We start from the raw sequence: 15,788 nt of genomic DNA, 5'->3' as shown, positions 1-15,788 counted from the left end.
GCGCCTGGTTCTTGTGATTGATTTAGCTTGGTGTGCTACATGGCAGCACAGGCTTATGTATTCCCCAGGGAGCTACTTAGCTTGTTAGAGGAATGAAACAAATTGCCCAATGACCGGAGTAATAATGTTTGAGCAGCATGAGCGTCGCTGCGTGACGGGTTTGATTGCTATTTAGTAGTCATTATTATTTTATTATTATTCTAAGGCCAGTAACAAAAAAATACATGTTTCTTGCTCTGTCTGCTACTGTTTTCGTGCCACCTTATAGCAAAATCAAGCCAAAAATTGACTTAAATCATAATTTTCACCCCTTTTCATTGTGTATTGTCGGAGAAGGTCAATATATTAACTAGTCATCTTGCAGCACTTGCTACAAAAAAATATACAAATTGCTACTCAAAAATCTGCATTTGTTACTCAAGATTAACATGCAGTTTGTACTACGTACATATACACACAAAATATCGTGACAAAATTTGGGTATTGTTTCAACTTTGAGGGCATGTTTTTAGCACCAAGCGTCACTATCTTGTGTTGGCACTGCATGCGATTCACCGTGCTGGGTAATCCGAGTGGACCATCCGCACAGCAGCCATACAGTGCATTCAGTCTGCTCCGTGACAGTAGTTCTGTACGTAGGCATCATACCATTCAGGTACCAAGACAAAGTGAACGGGGCCAGACTGCACATTTTCTCTTCAAATATCGCGCCTCGACTGACGTCACAAACAGCACCCTCTCGGTTCAGGCCTACTTTGTAAATTGTAAATAAAGTTGAAACTAATTTTTTAGAACCTTAGTTAACTGTTTATTCATATTGCACTCATCAAAACAAATATTTTAGTGACAAAAGCTTTATGTTGACAAAATACTACTTCCAGGTGACTTTAAGTCCAAGTAGCATTTCCTGTAGCAAAAGGACTCAAGCTGCCACCTCTTTATTTTTATTTTGTTTCAGGCAACATTTCTAATCAACACAAAGACATTGGGTGATCTAGATAGAGCAGCCAAGCAGTATGCTTCCCTTCCAGAAGCCAAAGACTTCCCATACCAGTCCTTCAGTGAAATGATCAGCTTGGTACTTGTACTGCTTCTTAGACATCTATTGCAGCATAGTAAAGGTGAGAAGACTGTGGCAAGTTGACGAAGTTCCTGCCCATTCATCCCAAAACAGGTTATTTCACGGCCATTCGATACGGTTGGTGTTGCGATTCCTCTGTTTTAAAATATACTAAGCCTATCTCAAGGGCTCTCTTTTCAAACTTATTTTGTAGCTGTTACTCAAAATAATTGTTAGCATAAAAACTTACTTGTTAACGATCAATGGAGAGGTGTTGATGGTATAAAACATTGTGAGAAATGGCTCCCTCTGAAGTAACATGGTTTTCAAGAAAGAAGTTATTTTCCCCTAAAATATTTGAATTTGATTTTGAGACATCAGATTTAGAATTGAACTGAAAGCACACAACTTCGTGTGACAATGGTGTTTTTTCTTCCATTATTAGCCCGCAACTTCGACGACCAATTGAGTTAAATTTTTCACAGATTTGTTATTTTATGCATGTTGAGATACACCAAGTGAGAAGACTGGTCTTTGACAATTACCAAAGGTGTCCAGTGTCTGTAATGGCTTGGCCACGACACACCAATAACTAATCAAAGTGATTTTCCTTTTCTTCAGGACTACCGGATGTCTTAGTAGATGGAGTCCAGTCCTTTGTGCAGGAACTCTTTATTGCTGGTCAGACAAAGATACAAGACAGAAACTTAGAGATGGCGGTCAGATCCTCCTGTGGATTTAATTCATTTGAGTTGGCAGTCAGGGCTAACGCTACGTGTGTTGACATGTTGGTGTGGGCGGTCAAGGATGAACAAGGTGAGGCTTGATTTGTAGAGATAATAGACCGATCCATTAGGCTCCGCCCACGGCGCACATGTGAGCAATAACACCTGAGCCTCTCCAATGACATTCTGCACAACTTTGCCGTGCGCCAAGCATACACGCACGCATGTCGGACCTTATTTTGTCGGACGTTTGGTTGCCCAATGAGTTGTGATCGGTCAATACGCAATGGGGCGGAGCTTAATGGATCGGTCTATCAGGGATTAGAAATGTCAGACTTTTATTTGAATTCTACTTTTTTTACAACAGTGTGGTCAAGAAAGTCAGCTTTATTTTTTGTTCACACATAAATATATGTATGTTGAAACTTAGTGTGCAGAATCTTTCTATAATAATAATAACCAGTTTTTATATAGCGCTTTACACACCCGAAGGGCTTCTGAAAGCACTTCCAAAATTATTACCCCTGGTCACTGGGCCTTGAATCATTCCTTAAACCATCTCAGCTCCCTGGGGAGTATACAGCCTGTGCAACATTAATTATGCCCTACTGGGCTAAATCAATCACAAGAACCATCTCTGCCCTCACAGGTACCCATTTACCCCTGGGTGGAGAGAAGCAATTATAGTTAAGTGTCTTGCTCAGGGACACAAGCATCATGACCGGGATTCGAACCCACACTCTGCTCTCTACTGAACAGAACCACCAGAGCTTGAGTTGGGTGCTCTTATCCGCTCGGCCACGGCACCCTACTATTGAACTTGGAGCCCCTCTTTAAAATCAAGAAAATTGTTTTAAAGACACTGGACACTATTGGTAATTGTCAAAGACCAGTCTTCTCACTTGGTGTATCTCAACATATGCATAAAATAACAAACCTGTGAAAACTTGAGCTCAATTGGTCGTCGAAGTTGCGAGATAATAATGAAAGAAAAAAACACCCTTGTCACACGAAGTTGTGTGCTTTTAAATTGTTGATTTCGAGACCTCAAATTCTAAATCTGAGGTCTCGAAATCAAATTCGTGGAAAATTACTTCTTTCTCGAAAACTATGTCACTTCAGAGGGAGCCGTTTCTCACAATGTTTTACACTATCAACCTCTCCCCATTACTTGTCACCAAGTAAGGTTTTATGCTAATAATCATTTTGAGTAATTACCAATAGTGTCCACTGCCTTTAAAAGGAAAACAAATGTAAGAGATGTTAAATTTGCATCGGGGATAAAGAATATTAATTTTGGTTTTACCCATACACCGATGTGTGTAACCACTGTATACTCAGTACTTTCCCGAGTCCTGTGAAAAAATATCACAGGCATATTACTCGATTGGGATTCGAACCCACGACCCTTACAATGCAACAAATGTGTTGACCAATTGCAATGTGATAATTCCTAGGAGCTGATAGTCTGATTGGACGAATGACAGAGAAACTGACTGGATCTGAAGGGACACATCACCTACTGGCTCATGTACCCCTGCTGCTATGCTGTCTAGAGGTTGGTAGTAACGTACGCATTATGGATGAGTGGTCTAGACCATCCAAATCAACAGGCCTTAAAGGAACACGTTGCCTTGGATCGGTCGAGTTGGTCCTTGAAAAGCGTTTGTAACCGTTTGTTATAAAATGCATTATGATTAGAAAGATACTTTAAAAGTAGAATATAATAATCCACACAAGTATCACTCGAAATTGCGTGGTTTTCCTTTGACCTCGTCGACTATTATGGTCGGCCATTTATAGGAGTCAGATTTTAGATAACTTTAAATATTGCACTGGATCGCAGGCCTGAGGCCGGTGGTTTTAGTGTTTGGCCAGTAGACCTGAAGGTACTGGATACCATTGGTAATTACTCAAAGTAATTGTTAGACCCTGAAGGTGAAGTTCTTTACTGCCACTGTGGAATCAGTACTGCTTTATGGATGTGAGTCCTGGACACTAGCCACTCGTCTAGAGAAGAGACTGGACGGCTGCTATACGAGAATGCTTCGCTGTGTTAAACAGAGTCATTGGGAGAGGCATGTCACAAACCTGGAGCTCTACGGTGGGCTACCGAGAGTTAGCACCAAGATTAGGGCAAGAAGGCTGAGACTAGCTGGTCACTGTCTCAGACATGCTGAGCTGGCAGCGAGCAAGCTTGTGCTTTGGGCACCTACTCAAGGTCACTGTTCCCGAGGTAGACCACAAACCACCTATGTGGACACCTTGTGCCGGGACACCGGACTGCGTCGGGAAGAGCTGCGTACAGTAATGGAGGACCAACGTGTTTGGAGGGCCATCATCCGATGCTCCGCATCGACTGAATGAATGAAATGAATTGTTAGCATAAAAATTTGGTTGGTAACGCGCAATGGAGAGCTGTTGATAGTATAAAACATTGTCAGAAACGGCTCCCTCTGAAGTAACATACATGTAGTTTTTGAGAAAGAAGAAATTTTTACTAAAATATTTGAATCAAATTCAAGCCATCTGAAAGCACCCAATTTGTGCGACAGGGTTTTTTTTTTTTCAATCATTCTCTCGCAACTTCGACGACCAATCGAGTTCAAAATTTTCACAGATTTGTTATGTTATGCATATGTTGAGATGCACCAGGTGAGATGACTGGTCTTTGACAATTACAAAGGGTATCCAGTGTCTTTCATACAGTGTTGGCCTTTTCTTTCTTAGGTCAGAAGCCACTCTCCTTCCTCCCTTCACCAAAGTGTCATTTCACCAACTACATGTAGTAATTAGAATTAAATTTCACTATTCTAGGCCCATGGCACACTCTCTGAAAAGTTCACCCTCCTCGCCCACCAGTCTGTCAGTTCCCTCCGAGATGTCCTTCTCGCCCCCTCACGAATTCTCACCAAACTACACAAGTACTGCCCTAAAGAGGGCACCAGACCAGAGATCTCTCTGCGTACAGGCAGCCACCATAGAGGGCGCCATCACAGCGGAGGGAAGGAGGAGCCTACCTCTTCCGTGTTTGAGTTAATTAGAGATGCAACTATTTATAATCTATGCAGGTAAGTTAAGTGTAACTTTCTGCCTTCCCTTGGACCCAGAACACTTTCGCAAAGTATCAAATCTGCTCCGCAGCCAAAATTTTATATTTTTTGAAAATTGCATTTAGAGATTTTTTTTACAAAAATGCTGTATCAGAGACTGCTGACTGTTTACACATTAACAGTTAAACAGTTTAACAGTGGACACTATTGGTAATAACCCAAAATAATTGTTAGCATAAAACCTTACTTGGTAACAAGCAATTGGGAGCTGTTCAACCATATAAAACATTGTGAGAAATGGCATCGTTTTAGAGAAAGAAGTAATTTTCCACAAATTGTATTTAAAGACCTCAGAATTCAATTTTGAGGTCTCGAAATCAAGCATCTGAAAGCACACAACTTTGTGTGACAAGGGTGTTTTTTCTTCCATTATTCTCTCGAAACTTTGTCCCCAATTGAGCTCAAATTTTCACTGGTTTGTTATTTTATGCATATGTTGAGATACACCAAGTGAGAAGACTGGTCTTTGACAATTTACCATTAGTGTCCATGTCTTTGTGTCCTACAAAAAGTACCCAGACCCGTTAAGTTGAGTACCAGTGATAATTACGTTACCAAAATGTGCATAGTATAGCATAGTGTAATCTGTTTAAAGCCATTGGACCCTTTCAGTACAGAAAGAAAAAAAAAGGTCACAGATTTACAAATAATTTACAGGGTTTACAGAAGGTAATAGTGAAAGACTTCTCTTGAAATTTTAGTCCATGAAATGCTTTACTTTTTGAGAAAACGGTAAAACAATATAAATTCTCGTTAGCGAGAATTACGGATTTGTTATAAACACATGTCATGACACGGCGAAACGCGCGAAAACAGGAGTGGGTTTTCCCGTTATTTTCTCCCGACTCCGATGTCTGATTGAGCCTAAATTTCCACAGGATTGTTATTTTATATATAAGTTGTGATACATGAAGTGTGGGACTTGGACAATACTGTTTACCGAAAGGGTCCAATGGCTTTAACTTGATTGCCATCTACTGAATTAGATCCTTGAGAGCAGGACTTCAAGAGGATTCAAACTGCGTACAAGCTTTCCTAGCCTCCGTCTCCAACACACTGTACCTCGCCGAGACCGGTGCCGCTAAATCCACTCTGAAAGCACGGAATGCTATCCTGACGTTGGGCCACGTCGCTGTTGCGTTGAAAGACATCCCCCAGACTATGGAGAGCGTGCAGCAGATATTCCAGCAGCAGTTCTGTAATCCGACATCGCCGCTTGATGTTCTGATTGTTGATATGTTCGGCTGCATGCTCCTTACAGGACAGGTAAATATTTCCTCTTTTTTTTTTCTTTTTTTTTATGCAAGTCGCCAGACACACAATGCCTGAAGGCCACTTCGAGGTGTGGGCTACAATTGTTTTTTTCCAGAGGCCGTTGCCACCTACTTCTAGGGCTGAAACAGGGTTACCCCCTTTACAGTCCATATGGATGTAGGCTTGGGTATCATCAGTCCGAAGCCTGGCCGGTAGAGCACAAAGCACTACCTCCCCAATTTTACGTAGCAAGTGTCACGAGCGGATTTCGAACGCACACTCTGCCGATCAAACACCAGAGCTTGAATCCGGTGCTCTTAACCACTTGGCCTTGACACGCCATTCAGGAGAACCATTGACACGCCATTCAGGAGAACCAATCAGAGCGTTGATTGACTCTACACTGGATCCTCTGAATCCCTATAAATAAGCCCAGTTCTCTCTTATCTCTTATCTCATCAGTCTCCTGACGATGACTAGAGCAAGCTAGTCGTAACGTTGAGATCAATTCAAGAACTGACTCCGCGGTAACGTTGAGATCAATTCAAGAACTGACTCTGCGGTAACGTTGAGATCAATTCTAGAACTGACTCCGCGGTAACGTTGAGATCAATTCTAGGACTGACTCCGCGGTAACGTTGAGATCAATTCTAGGACTGACTCCGCGGTAACGTTGAGATCAATTCTAGAACTGACTCCGCGGTAACGTTGAGATCAATTCTAGGACTGACTCCGCGGTAACGTTGAGATCAATTCTAGAACTGACTCCGCGGTAACGTTGAGATCAATTCTAGAACTGACTCCGCGGTAACGTTGAGATCAATTCTAGAACTGACTCCGCGGTAACGTTGAGATCAATTCTAGAACTGACTCCGCGGTAACGTTGAGATCAATTCTAGGACTGACTCCGCGGTAACGTTGAGATCAATTCTAGAACTGACTCCGCGGTAACGTTGAGATCAATTCAAGAACTGACTCTGCGGTAACGTTGAGATCAATTCTAGAACTGACTCCGCGGTAACGTTGAGATCAATTCTAGGACTGACTCCGCGGTAACGTTGAGATCAATTCTAGGACTGACTCCGCGGTAACGTTGAGATCAATTCTAGAACTGACTCCGCGGTAACGTTGAGATCAATTCTAGAACTGACTCCGCGGTAACGTTGAGATCAATTCTAGAACTGACTCCGCGGTAACGTTGAGATCAATTCTAGAACTGACTCCGCGGTAACGTTGAGATCAATTCTAGAACTGACTCCGCGGTAACGTTGAGATCAATTCTAGAACTGACTCCGCGGTAGTGCAGTTAATTACGATCCAATAAGCTAAAGTAGTAGTCCCGCCAATTTTCTATACCTTCCGCTCGGGTAGTAGTTAAATACTTTATTTCTTCCGCTCGGGTAGTAGTTAAATGCTTTATTTTGTAATGCTTATTGCTGCAGTCCAATAGACATTCAGTATTTACTGCCTTACAAATATACAACTCCAAACAATCTGTAAACCATTGGAAAGAATACTTTAATTCTTTATAATATTATTTATTTTTAGCCCTGTTTTCCACTTGATACAACTAATACCAATTAGGTATTAAGGGCCTTAGTTTTATTGTGGTATGTTTTATGCGGTAGTTGTGTATATCCGTGTGTAATTGCTTTTAACTTGCCATCTTTTGTTTAAATTTGTACTGCAATTTTGCAGTGTTTAATGTATAGTATATAAATGTAAACTTTTTATGAGCTAGGTCTAGGAGGGCACATCTTTTTTGATGACAGTTTTTTTAACTTTTGCCCTTCCCTGGACGGCATGTGCTTGTTTTATTGTTTGGTCTGAAGAATTAAAATAAAATAAATAAATAAAACAAATAGCAAAAGTATAAAGATAGACACCTTACTTATTTCTATCTACAGGTTTTTTCTGTTGGTCAACGTTAAAAAAACTAGTAAAGCTATTTCTACTTTTGCTATAGTACATTGAGGTAAATTCTTGTACATGAAATTTGTTTTTCCTTTTCTACCTGGAATCATTTAGTCTGGTATCCACCAGGAAGTGACAAACATGTTCATGCAAATGAGTATGGAGGCCGGGTCCGCTGCCTATACCCCAGACAACTCTGAGAAATCGGACAGATACAGGTATGCTTCATCCTTTTATTTGCTGTCAAGTCATATGAATTGGACAGAGTTTAAATGGTCTTGGTACTTTTTGTAACACAAAACACAATGTCCACCGATTTACATTAAACTCACACAGTTTGAAAATAATGATTTTAGATAGCTTCCCTTAAAATATTACTTACTGAGGTGCTGTAGTATTTGAGAAATGAGTAAAACAAGTCACAAAAAAAAAAATTGTCTCAGTGAAATGAAAATTATTTCAGCATGTTAAACGTATTTTTGTGAAAATGATCAAACTGTGTAAGTTTAGTGTAAATCTGTGGACATAGTGTTTTGTGTTACAAAGAGTACCCAAATCTTTTAAAGTAAACAAAAATAGTGCAGCTCGTTCCATATGTTCCACACCCTTGAGAGAACATTTCCCCACCACTTAGGGAACTTCATTACCAGATTAGAGTGAATCCATTTGTTTTTAAATGGTTGAACAAAACTACTCCTCGATGTATTTCCCATTTATTGTCACATTACACTCCTCCATGATTTCTTCGGTCCATACTTGACATCACTCGCTTGAATGTTCCCCGAGCAAACAAAGTTCTAGGTCAAAAACCTGCCAGTGTAGCTGGGCCAATAATTTGAAACAATCTTCCATACTGCCATTAGGGAATCTAATACTCTATCTGCTTTTCGAAAAATCTATAGACTCGCCTTTTTCCATGTTAATAGCTTTTATGTGCGCTATGATCTTGATGGAATAGTGCCTTGTAAATTTGAATTGTTATATGATATGTTTTGCGTGACCTTATTTGCCCTTGCTCAACAATGTTTGACCTTAGTTGACCTTGTTTAACCTTACTTGACCTCACTTAACCTTACTTGACCTTGCTGATCCCCTAGGCACTGCTCGTTAGCCGTCATGAATGCTCTAGCCAACATCGCTGGTTCAGTTCAAGGAGACCAGGAGCAGCAGGAGCTCCTAGTGCGTCTCTTAGAACTCTTTGTGAACCTAGGACTGGAAGGCAAGAGGGCCAGTGAGAGGTCTTCATTTGCTATTAAAGCATCCAGTAGTGCAGGGAACCTAGGAATCCTCATCCCGGTCATGGCAACTGTAAGTATAATAATAATAAAATCAAAGTCTTATATAGCGCACATATCTACCAAACAAGGTACTCAAGGCGCTGAGTGTATGTATATAAGGGTTTACAAGGTGCTACGGCGCATATAGCAGCCACAGCCAGGAACACCGGGGCGTACCCCTTCTCTTTTCAATAATTGTACTGGGTTCTTTTGCATGCGTTACACAGCACACAGGACCAACGGCTTTACGTCCCATCCGAAAGACGAAGCCATGGTTAAGTGTCTTGCTTAAGGACACAAGAATCAGACATATACTGCAAACCTAGTGACTTTGTTTTGATTTGTAGCTGTTGAATGGAGTTAAAGCGGGCAAACAGGCCTAAAATCCTCATCCCGGTCATGACAACTGTGAGTATCAGTCTAAAGCCCAGTCCATACTTCCTACGAATGCGATGCGAATTTTGACGCCACATGGCTGTTTTCGCAGCGAATATTTCGCGGGAGTTGAGCACATTTCAACTGATGCGAAATATTCATTGAGGATTTGTAGCGTCAAAGTTCGTATCACATTCGCAGGAAGTATGAATCCCAACTGTGAGTATCAGTCGTAGACTGCGAGCGTGGAGACTTTGTTTTGATTTGCAGCTGTTTAATGGGGTTAAGGCGCGGTCAAACAGGCCTCGATGACGAGAACGAAAACGCGAAAGTAAAAAAAAAAGGCACGCCCTCAATTGGTTGAATATTCTGCATGGAGCAATACAACCAATAAAATGCGTTCTCTTTGCATCGTTGTCGTTATCGTTTTCGTTATCGCTGCAGTGTGACTCGGCCTTAGCCTTAGCCGAGCAGATAAGAGCACTGAACTAAAGCTCTAGTGTTCCTTTTCAGCAGAGTGGGGGTTCGAGTCCCGGTCGTGCCACTTGTGTATGAAAATTGATAATAATAATAATAATAATAATAATAATAATAATAATAATAATAACCGTATTATAACGCGCCTTTTGCCAAAAGATACAAAGCGCCAGGTATTATTACTGCAAGGAGTGGGGGCGATTTTTGAGATGATTATTATTATTATTATTATGGCAGTTACAGGTTGGATGGTTTATGACTGGCACCCTCGCACAAAGATTTCAACAAAGTAGGGAGGTCCTACACATAAGGACTAGATAACTTTTGGGGTAAAGTGATGACAAGTTAATCCGGTGGTCCAAGTTTCAAATCCGGCCCTAGTAAAAAAAAAAATGTTTTAAATTACCAAAATCAAATATCAAACCAATTAGCAAAATCAAATATCGAAATTGAATATCAAAAATCAAACACTAAAATCCAATACCAAAATCAAATTTCTCTTTATTATTTGGTTAATCAAAGGTAATATTTCAATGCAAATTTAACATCTATTTAAAAAAAATTCTTCGTTCAACCCAAAGCCAGATATAATTTTAGGTGTGTTTTGTCTTTCTGTACAGTTGTTGAGAAGATTGCAGCCTATCCGAGATCCTAAACCAAGACTTCTGAAACTCTTCAGAGATTTCTGGCTCTACACAGTAGTCATGGGGTTTGCTGTCGAAGACTCAGGTAGGAAGACATTTTAATAAAATACCTCGGAAGCAAATATTAACTCTCCTCAAACCATGTTATATTTGCATATTTTGATCCAGTAGTAAAAATGTTTTCGAGTATCTCAAGTTTGTTTAGTTTTATTACGCTTAACACTGGCATAAAAATATGGCGCTGTTAACAGACCGAGCCGGAGGCGAGGTCCAGTTACAGCGCCAGCCACTAGCGAAGGTTTCAACGGCTCCCGTCTCTTTCATGCGTTTATCCTATAACTGATAGGTTGAGACGAGTTACTTTGGGGGTCAAAGAAGGCAAATGATTGGACGATAGCTGTTCTTTGCGCATAAAAACGTGGGCATCCATGTCGCGTGTTGCGTTATTCATAGATACATTTTCAGAGTCTGGAAACTGGTCAAGGTATTTATTAGTTACATGTATTATTTGAAATGTTTTAGGGTTGTGGCCGAGGGAGTGGTATGAGGGTGTTTGTGACATCGCTGTCAAGTCACCATTACTCACTTCCATCCAGGGTGAGCACCTGAGATCCCAGCTCCAGTATACATCTGCCCTGAGGAACGATAGCGTATCTTATGTAAGTACAACATTTCTCCTGATGATTTCTCGATTTGTGCAACTCATAATCATAGACGTTATAAACCAATATGTGTATGAGAGAGATTGGCTGTTGCCAGCATGGAGTTTATATCCCCTTGCGGGAGTTTGCCGAGTTCCCTTGATGGGAAGATCAGCTAAACAACCATATCACTCAAAAACTTCTCCAACCCCCCATAAAAATAATTTGTTAAACACCGCTCAACTTGTCAAACACAACTTCAAAAGAAGAATCCTTTGGGGGGACCCAGTTTAAGAAAACATTGTGGGGACCTTTGTCCCATTTTGTAAAAAAATCAAACATACTTATTTGCCAATTTTAGAATGGCCTACCGTGTAACATGTACATGTAGTTCGCAAAGTAAAAGGATAGCCACGCTGTTTCAAGGCATATTTGTCTGGCTCATTATATTCTACTTTTAAAACATCTTTCTAACCAAAATGCATTTTATAACAAACGGTTTCAAATGCTTTTTTTTAAAACAACTCGCCCGATCCAAGGCAACGTGTCCCTTTAAAAGCTCCAAAAAATCTGGGTATGCCTACCCTCAAAAGCTTGTGGAAACACAACTCAAAACGATTTGTGTCTTCCAACAAACAGAATGACTTAAACGAGTTCCGCCAGACCATCCTAACCCTCCTGCAGTCACCAGCCGAGATCGTCCCTTACGTCAACAAGCTCAACTTTGCCCAGTGCACCTACCTCCTATCAGTCTACCAGCTAGAGACACTACGTGTCATGAACGTAGACTCCCCTAGCTTCTGTGCAATGTTTGACTACTTAGAAGATAAAGCCATCCAGAAGGACAAGGCTGGCATGTGGCAGTGCCATTTGGTTGTTTCTGATCAGGCCTTTGGAATCTTCTTGGATATCATGTCGAACAGGGTAAGAGATCTGGAAAGACCAGGGAAGAACCTCGGAAGAGGCTTGGAGAGGAAACAGAATGTTTAACCGTTACCTCACGATAGGTAGCTTAGGTCAACTGCACTCATACTAAGTGTGACTAGTGTCGTAGTATCTTGCTTATGGACACAACCAGGACCCGAACCCGAACCTACACTCAGATGACTTAAGCACCATAACTTGAATTCGATGTTCTAACCAACTCAGCCATGACACCCTATTAGAGTTGTCCTTGCATTTTTCCTATGATAGAAAAAGTTGTATCAGTTTATGGCGTTAGATTTTAAGGAGTCCTCTTTTTCTTGCAGCCTCGTACTCCGGGTCGTGAAGCGGATCTTGTCAGGCATGCTCAGTTTCTCTTAGTCAAGTTTAATCATGTCCTGAAACAGATCAGGAAGGTCGCTGATAAATACCTCTCCAAACTCGTTGACAGGTAAGTTGTCACAATGGATGTATGAGACAACAGAGGGCGGACATTTTCTATTGTTCTTGTTGCTGAGAACAATGGTGAAAGGGCTGATGAGTGGGACGCCCATTGTTGGCCTGATGCCCCTTCAAATATTTCCCATAGTGCCCCTAACCAATTGAAAATGACCTTGCCCTGTCAAAAATAAAAATTCTTGGCCTGTGTAATGTTATATTTAAATTGGAGAATTGTCGCAACTACCTTTGATATTTATTAAACATTTGATGTCATTTATTTTTTTTTTATCTTCCAGGTTTCCTCATCTGTTGTGGAACGGCAGCGTCTTATGGACCATGCTTGACATCCTACAACTCCTGTCACGCTCAGTCACTGTCGATAATAAACAAGAGGCTGATGTCTACCCGGTACCCAACACGGAGTACCGACTAACTGTAATGGATACTAATGAATCCAGAGAGGTATGTAACTTTTACAGTTAACATTTGTTCTTGCATTTATAGGCTGTCAGTTTGCTAACGATAATGACGACATCTCTCAAGTGAGTTGATTCGAGTGACTGGTGCAGGACGCCAGCCAAAAGCTCTTTCGTGTGAGAATAGTCTGATCCATGATGTCACGCATCTGGCACAATGCCGACACGCCATGGGCGGTAGTGTAGAGGCAGTAGATGATAGAGGGGGTAGTAGCTCACATTCATGACACCAACGCCGTTTAGCATCTGAGTCTGCTGCTCTTGCCACTTCAGCTGAAGTAGATCTCAGCTGAAGTAGATCTAGCTTGCCAGGATGTCCTATTCTGAGCTGTACATGTTCATCGCTGGACAGTTTGCCAGCAGTCTTGTGGGGTCTTTTCCTGCAGTCAGAGTAGCGGAGTCTTTGGCGCCCAGGACTTTTGCATTTAATAATGTTAATAATGTGTGTCTGTTTTGCACGTATCTACCCCCAATGTACGCAAGGGCGCTTCGTATGTGCATATTATACAGGAAGATACGTTACACAACACATGACCAACGGCTTTACGTCCCATCCAAAGGATGAAGCAATGGTTACGTGTCTTGCGTAAGGACACAAGTGTCACGGCTGGGGGATTCGAACCCACACTCTGCTGATCAAGATGAAGTGTTTAGAACTTCTATTTTTGTCTTCTTGGCAGAGCATTATGCGTGATTTCTCCGCTCGCTGTGGTGGAATCTTTCAGGAGGCGTCTAAATGGGCGCCTTCCGTCACACGCTCCCACATCCAGCAGTATCTGATTCATCTGGAGAACTCGTCTGACGGTCTGTCGCAGCGAGTACGCCTTGAGAGCGGTACAGAGAGCGCACTGCAATGCGCAGGCTTCAGTCAGTGGCCCATGGTTGGCGGGGTAAGTTGAAACGTTATGAACTTTAACAAACTTTAAAAGTTCAGAATAAATCTGACAAGTTAGCCTGAGCTCACCTCAATTCTGTTCACTGTGTTCATATTCGGACTCTGAGCCAGCCATCAGGGTCCAGTTTCATAGAGCTGCTAAGCTCACAAATTTGCTTAGCATGACATTTCTTCCTTGATAAAAACGTGGTTAACAACCAAATATCCACTTGGTTTTCAGGATTTGGCAAACAACAGCTGAATACCAGTATCAAGCAATATGCAACAAATGGAAATTTGGTTGGTAATCCTTTTTTTTTTATTTTTTATCAAGGACGAAATTTCATGCTAAGCAAATTTTTGTGATTAGCAGCTCTATGAAATTGGGCCCTGGGCTATTAGACTTTGGACCTGGACTCAGTTTTAGCTCATTGCGCAAGTTTCAAACTATTTCAGGCAAGATCCAAACTTGCGCAAGCCAAGTCTGTGACGTCAAAACTTAAATCGGGTTTGAAATTTGATAAGATAAGTTCATGTTTTAATCACTTCCTGCTGTTTTTATATTGCACTCCTAAGGCCCAGTCACACAGGCCCCGATAATGAGAACGAAACCGAGAACGATAAAAATTCAAGCCCTCGATTGGTTGAAATGCTCCACGCAGAATACGCCCACGCTCATTTAACCAACAGAGAGCGTGCATTTTTATCGTTCTGGTTTTCGTCCTTGTGATCGGGGCCTGTGTGACCGGGCCTATAGACAAGGCAGTCAAAACTCCTTTCAACCAATCACAGTGGACAAACTGTGCCATGTATTTATGAGTAATTTTTGAAGGATTATTTTGTTTTATTTTTAGTTATCGGATAGTATGCAAGGGGATTCTAGTAATTTTGTGTCAGCCATGACGCTTCGCAGCAGGTTTACAGGCGAGGTAAGTCAGTCTTCTATTAAAATAGTTTCTCCTGGTTAAACACAAGAACTTCACGTTTCAAAAAAAGTCGTTAGTGTGTGTTTTGATGGTGGTTTGTTCAAGTCTCTTTGTAAATTTTAATATAGCCTCCAATGTCGATATATTTTTTTTATAAACTAGCTGTATATTTTTATATGTAACTATTTTTGTATGTAAACTATTTTTTTGTATGAATTGTAATTTTTACTGTAATTTGGCCGTTGGCCTCGAATGTAAAAAGAAATAAACTACATGTATCTATCTATCTATCTATCTTAAAATTTACTTTGGATAAACAGTCTGGCAGGGTCACCCTAAAGTGCATCAGCGGCCGATTTCACGAAATGCTAGGATTAATCCTATCTCGAGTTAGGACGAGTATCCAATCCTAACTTAAGACGGGTTTAATGCGTCCTATGTCTTCAGATATGGTATTTAACTCGTCCTAAGTCCTAAGATTAATCCTAAGTAAGGATGAGTTTGGTGAAATCGACGGCAGGGCCCCAGAAGGCATGGGTGGCTTGTATGAACATGTATAGCGCTCACTACTCGGCACTTTGGTTTGATTCCTGGCAAAGCCATTTCATATTTAGGCCTTTTCACACTGTCCCAAAATCTCAGGGTCGGAAAAAGTTCAATCCGCCTC

The 15,788-nt window shown here is 41.2% G+C and overlaps 1 protein-coding gene across 1 annotated transcript in view; it reads left to right on the top strand.

Moving 5' to 3' along the window:
- LOC117289978 (phosphatidylinositol 4-kinase alpha-like) overlaps positions 1-15,788 on the top strand; it is a 56,953-nt gene that overhangs the window by 12,199 nt on the left and 28,966 nt on the right. The window contains exons 7-20 of the mRNA XM_033771182.1: positions 959-1,121; positions 1,682-1,876; positions 3,243-3,343; positions 4,603-4,856; positions 5,885-6,164; positions 8,181-8,284; positions 9,164-9,374; positions 10,816-10,924; positions 11,362-11,498; positions 12,120-12,404; positions 12,731-12,855; positions 13,142-13,307; positions 14,002-14,211; positions 15,050-15,124. Coding sequence (XP_033627073.1) covers positions 959-1,121; positions 1,682-1,876; positions 3,243-3,343; positions 4,603-4,856; positions 5,885-6,164; positions 8,181-8,284; positions 9,164-9,374; positions 10,816-10,924; positions 11,362-11,498; positions 12,120-12,404; positions 12,731-12,855; positions 13,142-13,307; positions 14,002-14,211; positions 15,050-15,124 — 2,415 coding nt within the window. The remainder of the gene's footprint in view (positions 1-958; positions 1,122-1,681; positions 1,877-3,242; positions 3,344-4,602; positions 4,857-5,884; positions 6,165-8,180; positions 8,285-9,163; positions 9,375-10,815; positions 10,925-11,361; positions 11,499-12,119; positions 12,405-12,730; positions 12,856-13,141; positions 13,308-14,001; positions 14,212-15,049; positions 15,125-15,788) is intronic.

The sequence above is a fragment of the Asterias rubens genome, chromosome 5 (genome assembly GCF_902459465.1).
Source record: "Asterias rubens chromosome 5, eAstRub1.3, whole genome shotgun sequence".
NCBI classification, from domain to species: domain Eukaryota; kingdom Metazoa; phylum Echinodermata; class Asteroidea; order Forcipulatida; family Asteriidae; genus Asterias; species Asterias rubens.
The sequence above is the reverse complement of the archived record's forward strand: the minus strand, read 5'-3'. Positions and strand labels throughout refer to the sequence as shown.